At 33.9% G+C, this 17,004-nt stretch overlaps 1 protein-coding gene across 1 annotated transcript in view; it reads right to left on the bottom strand.

The window, feature by feature from the left end:
• LOC129226399 (meteorin-like protein) overlaps positions 1-3,112 on the bottom strand; it is a 31,717-nt gene extending 28,605 nt beyond the window's left edge. The window contains exon 1 of the mRNA XM_054861000.1: positions 2,828-3,112. Coding sequence (XP_054716975.1) covers positions 2,828-2,961 — 134 coding nt within the window. The 5' untranslated portion in view covers positions 2,962-3,112. The remainder of the gene's footprint in view (positions 1-2,827) is intronic.
• Positions 3,113-17,004: the final 13,892 nt, after the last annotated feature.

Genomic DNA, 17,004 nt, shown 5'->3' with positions numbered 1-17,004 from the left:
ACACACACATTCCATCTTTCTTTCTTTTTTTTTCTTGAACAAATTGTAACTTCCCTTATAATTATAAACGAGACCCTACCCTCAGTTCGACAAACGATGGATGGATTATAAATTAGTGAAATGGATTTTATCTCAATTGTAAAGCGATTTTATATGCCATTGCTTTATCTCCACACGGCTTGAGCGTTTATTTGGATTTTTTCCAGGTGATAAAACATCCATACCTTACGTTTTCCACTGCAAGCATAATGCCACCCAGGTTGGACGGCGCCCCTAAATTCGCTCCACTCCAATTAACCGATCATTACTTAGCCAGCCCCGTAGCGGTGTTTTTGCTGCAGGGCATGCCAGGCCGTAAAATGGCACTTTAGTTTCCAATAGAAGGGAAAGCCTCCCGTGAAAAGATTTCCCCTTCGTTTGTTGACCGTTTTCCCTCTATTGTTGATTTTGAGCAACCTTTCAGAAAGGGAACTTTATGGGCAACGAAAGATACAAAGAACGTGTTTGAAATGCAATGCGTCTTCTGCAAAGAATGGGATGGCTTGAGGTTTGTGCGATGGCATTGGATATTGGACGATCAAGTGATATTGTACTCTTATCAGAATTTTCTGACTTTTATAACGATATAGAGCTTTACGAAACGACAGAAAAATTGTAGAGTCATCGTTGCTTTTTACTTATGATGCCAGGGGTTAACATTACCCCAAGGAAAATGGTCCACCACCTCAAATTCTACGGCTCCCGCCCCCTCAAGAAAGAGGCATCCCAAAATGCGATCAAAAACTCGTTAAAATTATTCCCTAAAAATTTTGATGGTGCAGTCTGCGTCATGAACCCCCACGGATGACTTTTCATCCAAAAGCTCACACTTCTTTGCATTGAAAAAGGTGTTCCTTGTAACACCGAAACACGTGTCTGCAATCATTTGCAAGTTTTGTGCTTAATAACGTTGGATTACTGACTTTTTAACTGTCTAGATAGATGACCGACATACGCATGGTTTTTTTTTCTTTTAAACACACAAAAAAGCCGCCTATGAATGTATATAAAACTTTTAAGCAACGAAAGGAAATGTACGATTAAGAAAGTTAGGTAGTTCGCTGCAGAATATGGACTATCTGTAAGTGTTGTCACACTGAATTTTCGACATCTTTGTCTCCCCCACCTCCCTAGTTACAAAGTGTCACACTTTACTTTAACCCTACTTCTCCCTTTGCCGCATGTCACGCCAGTTCATATGAACGTTGTGCTAGAAAAATGCTTTTGTTTCGACTAAAATGTGTGTAGCACACTTTTTTTACCTCCTCTCTCCCCCTTCTACTTAATTTCCACAATGCCAGGAGGCAGGGGTGCCGACCAAAGGAGGGGGGGGGGTCATGCCGCAGACCGCTCCATTAAAATTTTTAGGGAGAGGAGGTGTTTTAAAGTATATTTTCTCTTTTTTTAAGGAGAGGCTCTTGCTTTTGGGGGGGCATCTTTCGCAATTTTAGGGGGTGCGCCCTTGCTTGAAGGGGGTGGGCACCCCTGCCAAGAGGAAGGAGGGTCAGTTGAACCCCCCCCCCCCCCCCGAATTTTAAGAACATTATGTAATTATTCATTTTTTATGCATTCTACATACAAATAATTTTTAAATACATAAAATGTATTGAATGTATATTCTTTGCCCCCCCCCCTCCTACAAGGAAAATATTAAAACGACAAGTCCGCCCTCAAAATGTGACATAATTTGTTGACGCCCCTTAAGGGGGGGGGAGCACAAGGCAGTGACAAAGTGGACTATGTCCGTGTAATTTTCAAGAAACAAATAAAGATAGAACCTGAAATTCAATTGGAAAAAGTTTTGTAATTTTTAAGATATAAAATAAACGATCACTAAAAAGCGTTCAAAAATATAAGTGATCGTATGTTTTAAGTTTCTTCGAAAAACAAATCGAATGGCTTTTTCAAAAACCTCCTTCGTTCCTGAAAGAAAAGGGAGACAAACGCAAAAGTGTTTAATTCCTGATTTTAATTTGTACCTTCACCGGCAATGTAGTTCAGCAGTAGCGCATAGCGGCATTGTACTAGAATTACATTTACAGTATCGAATCGGAAACGGTTCAACTTCATCTGATAACAGCAAAAACAAAGCATAAAACATTGAGCTTTTAAAAAATACTAAATTATAATAACCCAATAAAAATTTGAGATATAATAACTAATGCACTAAAATTTATTCAAATAGCTTGAATTATTAACACGTCATATTATGGCTATGGTTATCGGTTCTGTTAGAATATAAATACTTTTTAAACAAAAGGCAAAATTGGAGGAGCCAGTAGTAACAAAACTTTTCTTTTAGTAGCCACTTTTTCAAGATTTGAACCTGGTCTACTGACTGTCCTGAACAAGCAAAATTAACATAACAATATTGAACTAATTAACCCATGAAAACATTGAACCTGGCGCGGGAACTGATCCTTTCGCCAACGGAAAATCGACGGGACCTTTATCGAACTGCATCCGATTTTTTAACTTAATTTCTTGACGAAAAAGAATTAAATCAACAGGCTGTTGTTAGTACTCGATCGAAGTTTGCGATCTTTCTTTATTGAAATTGTAATTTCTGCATGAGAAATTTACTAAAAACTAAGATAAGTTTTAACGCAATTCATAATTTTTCCTCGTTGTTAAGGTATGCTGGAGTAAACAGTATTTTTGAGAGACGAAGTTTCACCATGCAGCAGTTTTAACACTGTCAATTAAATAAGGGAAATATTATTTTCGAAAGACATAAACTTATTGAGTTTTAAGATTTAATAAAGAAATAAGATGGTATATCGCTCACCTTCCAAACCAATCGCATTCATCACTAATCCTAAGAGCCGCTGCCGATACCGAATTCTTGGAGATCAAATATGAAATCACGAGTAGAACACCGGCAAAAACTGTACACGGTCGGCAACCCGTGTGCTGTTCCATCTGTTAACCACAAGCTGAAAATTGCAAGTTTGATAAAGGCAACATGTTCTCCGTTACGACTTTCACATACAATCTAACGTAAATTTGTCGACGATTGTTAAATCAATCAAATAAAATCGACAAGTAAGCACCATATCGCACGCAAATCTAATCGAACACCAAGCGATCTCTCGCTCACATTCCAGTGTTGTGACTGTTTGTTGTTACTGGGTTGCTCGGTGCTCGCGGCTTGCACAGATTTTGCCCGCGTCTTTGCTGCTCACTTGTGATTGGCCCGTCGAAGTCGGGTTGCTACACTTTCGCCTGAGGCTAAACTCCTGCTTGTGGAATTTTCTGTAGCGTAGCAGAGATGTTTTTCTTTTTTTGAGAAGAGAAATGGGATAGGGAGGGGTGTGTTCCATCCAGCGCGAGAGGATGAGGGACAGGGGCTGTTTGTTCTGCGGATTATTTTCGTCCAGAAAAATTAGCTGCTTGCATTTGCATTTCTATTATCTTCTCAGCTCAGTCGTGCACGTCGTGCTAGTGGCGTAGTGAGGGGATAGGAAGGCTATAAACCTGACACAGACAGAAAATAAAATCTTTAGAGACTAGGGAAAATTTTAGGCGCCAGAGTCAGATAAATTATTTTTCAGAGTTTGTTAAAAAATTTAGTGTAACATGGTTTCCTGAAAGACTCATGCTCAAAAACGCTAGTCGCCGTGGTATTTTTTTTTTTAGTCTCCCGGAATTTGTCAGATCCTGGCTTTTACTCCTCCATAAAAGAAGCAACATTAACAGCAGTGTAGCGCCATTCAAAACATTTTTTTTTTCAAAAAGACAAAATGCCTATTGTATCTACTATCTATGTATCTATTTATCATTTATCAATTTGTATTTATCTATTTCTATTTAACCATTTCTCTATTTATATCAGTTTATCCAGGACTGGATTCATAAGTTCATAAGTTATGAGCCCCCCTGCAAAAAATCAGCTAGTTCCCTAACTGCCTACGGGAAGTCTATATCACTAACGGCCCGGGTCCTTTTAACCCCCCCCCCCCATCCACACTGCAGGGACGTAGATTTGGACTGAGTCTATCAAGCGTGATTCGGTACCGGAACACTGATCGGTATTGCTTTTCTGGAAGATTCAGGATTCACTTAATTTGTGATCCGGTACTGGAAAAAGTACGATTTCACCCATGATATTTATTCACCTATCGATTTATTTAGCAATCACAAATTGCTTATTATCCTCACTTAGTCGAAGTTGATGATGATCTGATTTATCAGATTACCATGACAACGGTTGTTTTTAATATTTATTTAGAGGGTGAAATTTTCGTCGTTATAGTTGCAAATCGTCTGTGGTTTAATCATATTCATATTTTTGTCAAGGCTGAACTCAAGCAGACTTTATATTCAAAAAAGTATTTTTTGAATATGAAGTCTGCTTGAGTTAAGCCTTGACAATTACGTTTTTTCCTGAAAAAACACTTAGAGAAAGATGAACTTAAACAGTAACACTTCATCCAAATACAAATATTCCAAATTACTAATTCCCACCATTTACGCAGGGGCGCATCTAAGTCATAACAGTTCAAGCAGCCTGCGGTAACAAATAGTAAAAATTTTCAAAAATAAAGCCATTTTTCTTCAATATGTTATCTTATATATTATTCCCCTCTCATTTTAAAACTTATCAGGTTGGCTAATGACGAAAAATAGACTTACGGTCGAAAAATCAAGTTTTCGAAAATACCCTTTGCTGTTTCAAAACCTTGATGCCTGCAGTTCTTATGATTTTTTTTCTTTTTCAGTAAAGTTCTAATGCAGTTTTCCAATTTTTTACGTCGCTTTCGGCAAAAAAAAAAAAAGCCTGTGTGTTGTGTGTTCATATTTTAATAAAACTTAAAAGCACCGGACTTAGTTGATTGTTAATCGAAGGGTGTTCTTCCTTTTTTTTTAAAGCTTTGACACCGTCCAGACCACTAAGCATATTGTAAGCATAAAAATGTATTAGATTTACCTCAAGGGAATCCTTTTTGTGCAGAAAAACATTTTCATTGTATGTTGAAATGTAGATTTTTCTAATAGCAGTGTTCGACATTTTGTACAAATGAAAAAATATTACGCCAAATTGAAGCTACGAGTTTCACCCAGTAAACATTTAAATTTTTATTCGAATACGATATAAAACATTGAAATTATTATCAATTTCATTAGTAAGAAATCATTTTCTACTCCTCTGCTTTCGGCTGAAAAAAAAAAAAAAAAACTTTTTATCTACGTTTGAAATATTACACTTAAAAAACGAACTCAGTTCAACTGGTTCTGGTTTTGAATTTTAAGTGTTCGATTAAAAGCGAAACATGTGCCGGCATTTAAGCTAGAACGGTTAAAGCAGCCTGCTATGGAAAATAGTTCAATGTTCAAAAATAAAAACACTTATTTATTAATCTAATTTATTACTTCTCTAGAATATTTGTTTCAATTGCTACGTCAGATCTTCCTCATTCTTTAACCAAATGCCGTGCTTAACGAATAATTTTAAATCGTACCATGTTGGCTAATGACAAAACATAGACGAATAATCTTTTTTTTTTTGGCAAAAAGCTTTTTTGCTGTTTTTTACTACGCATTCCTTCAATGAATAGCGTTCGAAAATTAAGGCGAAATTGTTAGGTTTGTTTCAGTGTCGTGCTGTTAATCAGAATGGCGCCAGTTCGAATCCGTGCCAATAATGTTTCTTTCTTTCCCGTCAGATGCTCACATGGGCATGACTGTCTTTGCCACAACCTGTTTTTTCATATGGACAATTACTGCTTTTTCACGAGTCACTCAGCCACCCTTTTAATGATATTTATGTTTGCATTGAAAATATTTACAATCAAAAGGTTAGCGATGATCAAATTATCACAACGTTGTATTTAACGACGTTTTATTATTGATGTCTTCAAATTTCATGCTTTCTCTTGTGTGCTTACGTTTTTCCGTTTACTTTTTTCGGTTCTTCTTTATAATGTTCTTTCTGACATTTTTAAAGAGCGAAATGCCTTATGAAACGATTTGAAGCACAGTGCGGAGTTCCGCACGGGTCGACTAGTTACTTCATAATAAGGTAACATTTGAGGAATCAACAGAAAATTTCATTTTTTTTTAACGAAGAAATGAGCAGTTCACAACGACTCTCCGCGGACGTCTCAAGACAAAAAAAGAAGTTTCATTGCGGTGCGCCTATAACTATCATTGAATCAAATCATCGATCACTTGAAATCGCAAAATATTGATGATAATAATAATAATAATAATATGCAGGGTGTTCCGTGTTTACTTGCAAGACCTTTATTTTGGTAACCGTTAGTCCAAGATGTATACTCCCAGTTGCAAAAAGTGTTTTAAACCTGATGCAGAGTTAAGGTATTGAAAGTATGAAGCAAAAATAAAAATGAGTCAAAAAATACAAAATTTAACTTTTTGTACGGGCCTTAGGTGCCCTAACAAAACTAAAACTAATATTTAGAGAAATAACCTCCATTGAAAACTATTGCTGACACGTAAAACTTCACACTTGTGAGACCAAAACTCAAAGAGATATTCCGGCTTAAAGTTTTAAGGGGGCATACAGAGTATGAGATTGGAACTTATCACTCTTTCAGAAGAATGACAAGTCGTCAAAGTAAAAAAAAAAAAGGTATTTATATTTTTCATTGCTATTCAAAAATAAATGCAAATGTTATGTCGTGATACGTGAAAACACACCACAAAACCTCGAACAATTTGAGAAACCACACTCTCTATTCACACACATATAGTTAAAAACACTTGTTAACCGCTATATTTCCCCCCAAAAGGTGTCATTGACGGCGAGTGAAAAGTGGTGTAAGTCGTAAAACACTCACGCTGCATTTCATATTTCTGTGAATATTGGTCGTGCTAATTTCAAACATTTTGAGTTGGAATTATTCTTCAACGGAGATTATTTCCCCCAAGTCCTAAGTATAAGTTATGGGACCTGGGGCCCGTATACAAAGTTAAATTTTGTATTTTTTGACTTATTTTTATTTTTACTTCAAACTTTCGCTATCTTAGTTCTGCATCTGATTTCGAACATTTTTGCAATTGGAAGTATACATCTAGGACATACGGTTGCGAATATAAAGGTCTTGCAAGTTAAAACGGAACACCCTGTGTATAAGAGGTTTCTGCAGGTAGTAAGGTCAATCATTAGTATTTCACAAAATTTTAACGTTGTTTTAAAATAACAAAATTTAATATATATATATATATTAGGGTGGTCCTTATTTTTGAAGTTGTAGATATTTTACACGACGCCCCCTCAATTTGTTCCATTATACAAATAAATGATCCATGCAAAATTTTGAGTCAATCCATGAATATTAACACGTGCCCCTAGGGCCCCCTTTTTTGAGTTTTGAAGAAAAATTTGCGGATTTTCTCATTTTTATGTAAAAATATTCCTAGGTTTCATATTTAAAGTAATTTTGAACCACAATAGATGTTGCTACTTCCAGACAAACCATTCTCCCACTTTCATTCTGTAAAATTTTACATATTACATAGGGTACATGTACACCAATGGCCTTGGGACAGGCATACCGCTATTCGCGCTCGTTTCAAACCAAGCGGCAGGGGAACATTTCTTTCCACCAAGATGGACACAAGGGATTCTAAAGGCTATTAATGAATGGCCTAGGCCATTAATGAATGATTTTTGACAACAACAAATTGTCTCCTTCAGGCTTTGGGGGTGTTGATTTAGAAAATTTTCTGTGTATGTAATAGGTGTGGCAAATAGGGTCACTAGGTTTCCATGCTATAAATATAAGTAATGACAATTATATTTTAATTCGTTGTTCTTTAGTTATATACTTAAAAGTTTATGCATTCTTATAATTTAAATTTTGAAAAATCCTTGATTACCCTACCATAAAAATAAATAATATCTAAAATATAAATTTAAAAAAATTCCAGATCGGAATAATGTAAAAATCTATCCTTTAAACTGTCTTATATTTCAGTACATAGTCCTTTATTATCATCAAATTCCTCTTGCAATTCACAAATTTTAGAATCCGAAATGGGTATCTATCCTAACCTGTTGAACCTTTTTTCTATATCTGGTCTACCACAACGCAAAAAAGCTGGACAACTATTGAGATCTGCTGGCATTTCATCAGTGTTAGACAAATGTCATATTAGGGACAAAGATGATGCTCATTTATTAACAGCCTATGTAGGTGCAGTAAATTTAAATCCAAATAACCTTATAATCAATTGTACATCCCTTAAGAGAGCAAGAGAAAATCTTCGAGAGGTAAAATTAGATTTCATGAATTTAAATTTAGATTTTTAGTTATTTCCTGGGATACAAAGCTACATCCAGATGTAACTGGAAAAAAACGCCGATAGGCTTACCATGATAGCTTCAGGTTCCAATGTTGAACAGCTACTCAGAATTTCTGAGATATTTCTTCAGTCATATATGATATCTTAGATGATTGCTCTTTATTGCTAACTGTTCAAGCTGTATTGTTTTATACAGCGGCTTACAATACCGGCCGTATAAATTGTGCCTGTAATTTTTTAGATCAAAAGCTGAAATGTGATATACTGCATTTGTATTGCTATCATCATGCACTTTAAATCGTACTGCAGAGTGTCTTTAAAGAAGTTCTTGCCTTTCTTAGTTCTACACTCGATATTCCATTATTTAAGCGCTTAAAAATTCAAAAATTATACATACCACTTAAATTCTAAAAGAAGATTTTGATTACATATTATTGTTCATAGAAAGCGGAATTAAGAAGTATTACAGAGAATTCTCATAACGTGTAATAAAATTTCTTGGTGAAGTCCTCCCTCCTACAGGGATATGTTTTCGGCCACCTGGAGCTTATCTGTGAACCAGATGGGTGGCCAAAGGAATTTATTGTTTGAATATTTATATATTTAGGAAACAATTTAAATTGACCTTACATAAAGAGATTGCCCGTAAATGCTGTTTTACAGTTAAATGTTGTATGAAGATATAGTTTTTCGCAGCAATCCATTCCAGGCCTTTTAAATTAGTATAAAGTCTAGTGTCTAAAAAACCTGCAGCGTACAAAATGATGACAAACATGCAGCAGAAGCAGTGATTGAAAAATTCATAAATCTCTTATGGTAACTAGGGGATGAACTAGTAGCTTTGTCCGTATTGGATGAAGGAATTAACTTTGAAGATAGGAAAAGACTACTTCAAAAAAAATGCTTGCTGAATAGGAAAACGTGTCTGATGACTGTATAAAAAATTTCAAATAACAGTAGATGATTTGATGGAATACTTTCTTAGTAAAGATCTTCCTCTTTTAGAATCAATTACAAGTCAATAAAACTGTTTGATAAGTTACAAACACCAAAAGATGTTTTCCTATTTGATTCTGATTCATGGCAAAATGAAGGAAGCTGTTTAAAGGGAAGAGATATCGTTAAAATGCTGAAAGTTGTGGATGATACAACTGAAAGAGGAGCACAATTAATCGAAGAATTTCACAAGCAATTCTCCAAATATGAGTCACAAAAGCAATTTAGTATTTTACTGACACTTCAAGACTATCGGGAAAAAAAATGCACACGATTAAGATACATTGAGAAAAGCGTACGATTAAGGTAAAGTTTCTAAAGCAATATTTTATTCTTATTCAATGTAAAATCTTTAGACGATATAAAGTAATTAAAAAGATTAATTTTAGTGCTACCTCGCTGTAAAAATATTTTGCAAACATAGGAGAAACGATGTACGTGGTCTGAAGTAAAAACTCGGAGATTTGTGGGAAAATTATCAAAAGTGTTCAAGTTCAACGTCCTAGGGGCACGTATTATTATTGACCGATCGAGTTCAAATTTTGCACTGATTACTTTTTATTATAGTGTCACAAAACTAGGGGGCGTCACTTGTTGAAATCCGAAAAAAAAATTTTCCCATATAAATAAGGACCACCCTAATATATATATATATATATATATATATATATATATATATATATATATATATATATATATATAAATAATAATAAAAGTGAAAAATATTGAAAAGACCACACCAAGAGCCCATAGATGCGCAACGCAGCAAAACTAAAAAGCCAAGTAAATATAAAATTAAGCAAACAGAATTACAAATATTAAACAAATTATAAATAACAAATGATGATAAAAAGGAAAAATGCAAACAGTTATTAAGTAGGAATAGAAAAAGAGTGAATCCAGAGCTCATCAGCCGTGGAGGATTCATTAATTATGGTCAAAAGACCAAAATTTTAACTATAAACTAGAAGAGAATGCTTAAGCTCCAGTACATGTAATATAGAGTAACAATGGGCAAACTCACCACTTGCTAAACTAAAAACAATAAACTAGAGCTCAAACCTAAAACTAAAAGCAGGGGGTTTCGCCTCGACTAATTAGGAAAACAAGTTCCGATAATTAGCCTTCCACGGGACAGTACTTGCCAATAACAAAATTGTCTTACCTTGAAATCCGCGTAAACAAATCCTGTCCGTTGTTCAGCCTGATAAAAAAGTCAATCCATTCGTCAACAAAACATTAAAAATATAAAAACATATCCGGAAATCGGTCCAAAGACATACCAGGTCGCCTGTTTCGCACGTGTAAAACTTATCCACCACGGTGATTCATAAAAAAATGGTTTGTCACGGTTGTATCATACATTTACACAGCTAAACAGTTTCAAAAGAAGCAAAATGTTCATCAAAGGCTATACTTAAGCAGATGTTTTCAACTAGATTTTAGGGAAGTTATTATAAAAAAGTAAGTTTTTGAGTACTGAAATTTCTTGCTTAAATGCAGAAATGGTATTGCAAATTCTTTTAATTCTGATAGCTTGCGAAACAATAATGCCAATAAAAACCTTTTTACTTAGGCAGGAGGAGAAATCTTGTAAACTGTTAACTGTGAAATTGAATTCACGTCTCTTATCATAGATTGTAGTGGAACAATTTGAGTCAATTTGTATGTTGATATCCAAGAAATTAAAGCTATTATGATTAGAATTGGTCTTTTTGAGCGTTAATGAACTATGATAAATAGTTTTGCTGAGTTCAGAAAAATTAGGAAAATTTATACACAAAAGGTCATCAATGTATCTGCAACAAAGAGGTGTAGAGGAAGGATTGTCAATTAAATATTTTCGTTCATAATATAAAAGAAAAAGGTTGGCTAATGTAGAGCTAAAATTATCTCCCATTGCTATGCCATTAATTTGAAGAAAACATGAATTACCATTTTTGAAAAAATTATTGAAAATACAAAATTTAAAAAGACCAAGAAAAAACAATTCATTAAAATCAAGGGAATCCTTGACTGAATTAAAAAGTTCTGAAACAGAGCAAAAAAGTTCAACGAGTGGGATATTGGTGAAGAGGTTTTCAAAATCAAAAGTTTCTAAGTGATTTATATCAAGCATATTAAGTAAATTGATGACTTCAACACTATTATTAACAATCCAGAACCAATTCATTTGTTGAAGTTTAAGTTGTTCAAGAATTTTTTTGAGAAACTGTTCAAGCTTTACACTCAGATTTTTTCCAATGGTGTTGGTGGCAGAGCAAATAAAGCGAAATCCAACAGGTGTTTTATGAAATTTTGGAATTGCATATAAGTAAGGTAAGTTAACAGAATCGGGACGTGGCAATTTAAAAAGTTTGTAAGCAGCAGCAAATTTTTTGATGATGGAGGATTCATTAAGTTTGGAGGAAACATAAGTGGTGGTTTTTTCTAGTTCATTTTTCAAAATATTAGCATATAATTTTTTGCAGCAGATAGAGTAATTAGAACTTGCTTTATCAATAACTGTAAAGACAAAAGCTTTTTCAAAATCATTGATGGCATTATTTTCATCAGCAGAAAGATGGAAGTATGAAGATTCAGTGTTAACAATATCACGTAAACGTGATTTCAGTTCAATTAAAAAGTAGTGTCTATATTCAAGAAATGCATTAAGTGGAACATTAAAACAATAGGAGATTTTTCTTAAAAAATATTCAAGTTCAAATGTAAGCTTATTAAAAGCTTTTAGGAAATTAATACGAAAATTAGGCCGATATTTAGTACCCAAACTAAAAAGTTTAATGAGTTTTTTGTTTTGTAAAAAATTCAAATCACCGGTCAGAATATGACCAAAATTAGAGTTGAAGGAGATGGAATTAGAGAAATTAGCACAATTACAATCAAAATTCAAATATTTATCAAAATTTTTTGCAACTTCTTGATAGTTTAGAATATTTTTCGAGAAAGGAGGATTGAATTTGTAGCTGAAGACAATTTGTAGATCCTTGATGGGAGAAAAATCCAAAAGTTTACTATGTAGTTTAGAAAAGTTTAAATAGTCGAAGGATTTTTGCAAAAAACTAAAGGTGCAGTAGTAAGTTTGATGTTGTTGCGTAGAACCAACTTTGTAGATCAGAAGATCATAACAAAGAAATTCAAAGTGTGAATTTTTAAAAAGGTAGTTTGGAAGGAAATTTTTAAGTTTTTTTAGAAATTTTTGTTTAAGACCAAAAAGAAATTTCCTAACATATTCAGTGTCATAAGAATAACAAAAAGAATTTTCAAGCTTATTAAGAATTTCAAAGGGCGAAAAAAATGCAGAAACGAGGAGGGGATTTTCCTGATCCTCTATTAAAACGAGAAGTACTTGTATTATTTCCAAATCTAAACAATGAATAAATACAAAGATTTTTAGATGAGTTATGGTATGCTGTATATAATTTATTATCAAGGGAGGAATTTAACCCATAAGGGAAAATAGATTTGAATCGCAGAATAAAATGAGATTCTAGTGAAAGTCTCTTTTCCAAAGAGTGTTCAAAACCTAGAATTGAAATAGAAATTTTATCAAAACTGTGAAATTGAAAATGCTGAAGTTCTTTGTCTTCTTTGTTTTTGAACGAAAGTATATCATGTCTGTGATTGTTGATACGAATATTTAGAGAATTCCTAGTTTGTCCAATATAACATAGATTTCAGGAAAGACATTTAATAAGATAAACAAGATGATGTTGCTTTCAAAAGTTACCCTCAAAATGAACACTAGCTTCAGTGTCAGCCAAAAATCAAATTTTACAACGATTATTTGTACATAAGCCCATAATAAAGAAAGTAGGTGCGGTAAGACAATTTATAGCAGCAAGACTGTACATCGTGGAATCGACGAAACCCGAAAATTAAAAGAACAGCATAGAAACAAAGCAAACACCTAGTATGTAAATTAGAAGGCGCGAAGCAGCACAAAAATTAGTTACATACAAGATAAAAATAATATTAAAAGTGAAAAATATTGAAAAGACCACACCAAGAGCCCATAGATGCGCAACGCAGCAAAACTAAAAAGCCAAGTAAATATAAAATTAAGCAAACAGAATTACAAATATTAAACAAATTATAAATAACAAATGATGATAAAAAGGAAAAATGCAAACAGCTATTAAATGTTTCAAAAGCATTTCAAGAAACGCTTCTCGTCATGCCGTTCTTGCTTTAAAAAATTATAACTACTACTTTATTTTTTTTAAATTTAACTTTTCTTTTTTTTTTTTTTTTCAATTTCATTTGAAAAATGAAATTTTATTTTGAAAACATTTGTACAACATAGCATTTATACCCAACAGCATTTATACATTTCTTTCTTAATTTTGTTTTACGTGTAGGTATTCCAAATATAATTTCTTATTTAAAATACAGCGTTTACCTTCAGATTTAAAAACAGCTTAATTCTTTAAATTTGAAAGGGATAAATTCTGCATTTAACATATTTAATTATTGTCAAAAAATATGAATTTCCGAAGCATTACTTCGAATGTGCGTATATAAGTACACGCATCAATTCTTTTGAGTTATCGAAAATACATCGATTAATACGGGTACAAAAAAACTATGTACTGCACAGTGCACACATCAAATTTTTCGTCATTAGATAGATATGTCATCTTTTGCATTTGTTTAAAATTGTAATACCAATCAATAGAATGTACAATAAAATTAGATTTAATTGATCAAATAGATTTCACGAAAAATGTGGTTGGTAAAACCCTCCTCTAAACAAAGGTTACAGACCTGAATTCCATCGCAGGTTAATTTTACTCTTTAGTGTTCACAGAAAATCAGTTTTTTTTTTTTTTCTGCACGTAAAAGACAGATTTATATTTTATCCTCATATGTATAATAGCGAATGATCGAGTAACTCTCCCTGACGTCATCAACAATGAAATTTGCGCCACGGCATGATAATTTGATAATATGTTTTGGTAATGTTTGAAATGCAGGGAAATGCTTTATATTGACGAGGCTGAATTGGATCTGGTAACTTAATTATAACACTGGTAAGACTCATTTTAGGAGAATGAGGAAGAGGTCAACAATGAACGCTATCTACTGGAGTTGAGGGTTCATACACTGGAATTAGGGTTAAAATTTCAACCATCAAAATATCACCGAACACGCAATTACTTCGTTCAAATGTAGAAGCACATTTCACCCGTCATACCTTGACGGGCGATTTTCTAGTTTCAAAAACAATATTAAAAAATTTTAGCTAACATACACAAGCATGATTTCGAAAGCGAAAAAAAAATTGTTTGTCATATATTTTGAAACGAAGCATAGAACTGTCACATGCTGACAAAATGTCTGCTTTTCCATAGAACGGCCCATTATATATAGTTAATATAGTCACGAGTCGTCTCACAGAAGCACTTTTTACCCATCAATTTCATTTATTTATTTATCTTCATATCACGTCAGGCTTTCATAACATGGTGATAGATAACTGATCTGGATTAATCGCTTAGTGATATTACCCATCAATGCTCCCCATAATAATTCAAGTATCAAATTACCTTCATGTATGTATTATAATACACTTCCAACTTCTAAAGTGATACGTGATCGGCCTGATTGATGCTTCAATTAAAAGCCGTCCAAACTACGGGAAGAATTCAATTCGGTTTTTGCTTTTCCGCTGAACTAGTCCCAACCTGATGTTGGAACTCGTTTCATTAAATAAGCTAGTGTGTGAAAACGCTTGTGAATGCGAAGGTTTATGACCTTCCACTATTACTACTTAAAACATAATGTGCTTAATTACTTCCATTTCCAAATAAATGTTGACATTAGCAATAAATATTTTTTCTATTTGCTATTATTCTTCATGCAGTAGTTTATATCAATTTGTTTGTCTTGTTTCTTGATGCATAGCTACTTAAAGAAGATTTCATTGTTTAACATACTTACTATATCATTCAATCTTTTTTTTTCTTCTGAAATTCCCCATTAAAACATATATTATTCGATATTGTTTTAAATTTTTTTTGCAGCCATACATATTTAAGATCGCTAGAAGATAGTCACTGGCTTTTTCATTATCTACATTTCCAATTAATGGTTTTTATCGATCAACATAAAAAAATAATTGAGAATAAGTCCGATCTGAACCTTTTTCAAAATCTCCATTTGTAATTCTTTTAAAACGTTTGTCATTTGTTGCAAATTCTGCAATATTTTATTTGATACTAGCTTATAAGCATCCGGCGGTGATGGGTGCTTATAAATGCAGCATATATCTTAGATAAACGGGTGAGTTCTATCTACATGGGCGCGAAAAATTGCATTCAATCCGCTTTCTAGGTACAAACCCTCATAAAAACTTAAATAACACAGAAAAGTCAAGCAAAAATTCCCGGCGTTGCCTGGGTCAGTAATATTTTTGAGAAACAATAGCTACTTTCATTTGTTTTCTTTTTTGACTGAAAGAACTCAAAACACACCACTTTGACGTGATTAAAAATTGAGCTACACCCTTAACAATAGAACTTAGATAACAATATGTATAAAGATCAAACTAGTATTTATTTGGAGGGGGGGCAGAGGTCATGATTCGCTGGATACGTGCAGATATTCAAATCCTGACAATTAAAGCAAGCTGAGACTGTAACCGTGTGCTGGTATCCAGAGGAGTGCACAGAAATGTTGGGGCCCGTCACAAAGGACTTTTCCGGGCCCCCCTCCACATTGCTTACCCCTATATTTCACCCCTAGTTTTAAAAATATTGGGCCCCCTTCCGGCCCGGGCCCGGGCCAACAGGTGTCCCTTCTCCCCCTCCCACCCCCCCCCACCCCCATGCACGCCCCAGCTGGTATCTACGCCGGTTGACAAATGAGGCTTTGAGAAGCAAAGGGATGTAAGTGGACATTTTCAAGTTTTGAGTAAAACGCGTTTAAAGATAACATCCTAGGTAGGCTTTCATTGAAGTTTTTTCTAAATCATGCTGTATAGCAGCAACTACCAGGGCTACTAGTACCATCTCTTGCCCCAAGACAGAGGAGAGGTTCACCTACCATATGTAATGGTTATCTCCAAATTTTTAATTTTGTCACTTCCATCCCTTTGTTTCTCACTGCCTCAAATATGCAATGAAAGGTCAGAAAAATTTCCCTGTTCGATAAAAATTTGTCTGGTGAAATTCATCAATTTTAGAGACATTTTGCCTTTTTTTCAAAAGAAAAAAAATGTGTCGGGCGTCTTTTTTCATTGCATATTGATATGTACTTGTATTTATCATTCAATGAAATTTGGAATTTTGTTTGGTAATTTCACAGTTTCACCCTCCCAAAAATTTAAAGTTCTAGGCGCTTTTGTTAATGAGTTGCAGGTTTACCAACTAGTTAGTTGGCTTTTTGCTATCAGTTAATAAAATAAAGTTGAACCGAAACTAATGACTCTACTGTACGACAAATTGGAATTCTTGTCGATGACATTTTCATGTGAAAAAATGGGGTGGGGGGGGGGAGGAGATATAAAGAGTGGATTGCATATGTTTGAATTGCTGGTGTACAATTGGAAATCGGTGGCTACTTAGGTACTTAGTATCCAGGAGCGGATACAAGGGGAGGGTCATGCGGGTCATGACTCCTTCTATCGACAATATTATCTGTTCGCATTGTGTACAAACACTTTATGAACAAAATAAAAACGACTTTAAAATCTTT

This window comes from Uloborus diversus, chromosome 7 (assembly GCF_026930045.1).
Source record: "Uloborus diversus isolate 005 chromosome 7, Udiv.v.3.1, whole genome shotgun sequence".
Classification (NCBI taxonomy): domain Eukaryota; kingdom Metazoa; phylum Arthropoda; class Arachnida; order Araneae; family Uloboridae; genus Uloborus; species Uloborus diversus.
The sequence above is the reverse complement of the archived record's forward strand: the minus strand, read 5'-3'. Positions and strand labels throughout refer to the sequence as shown.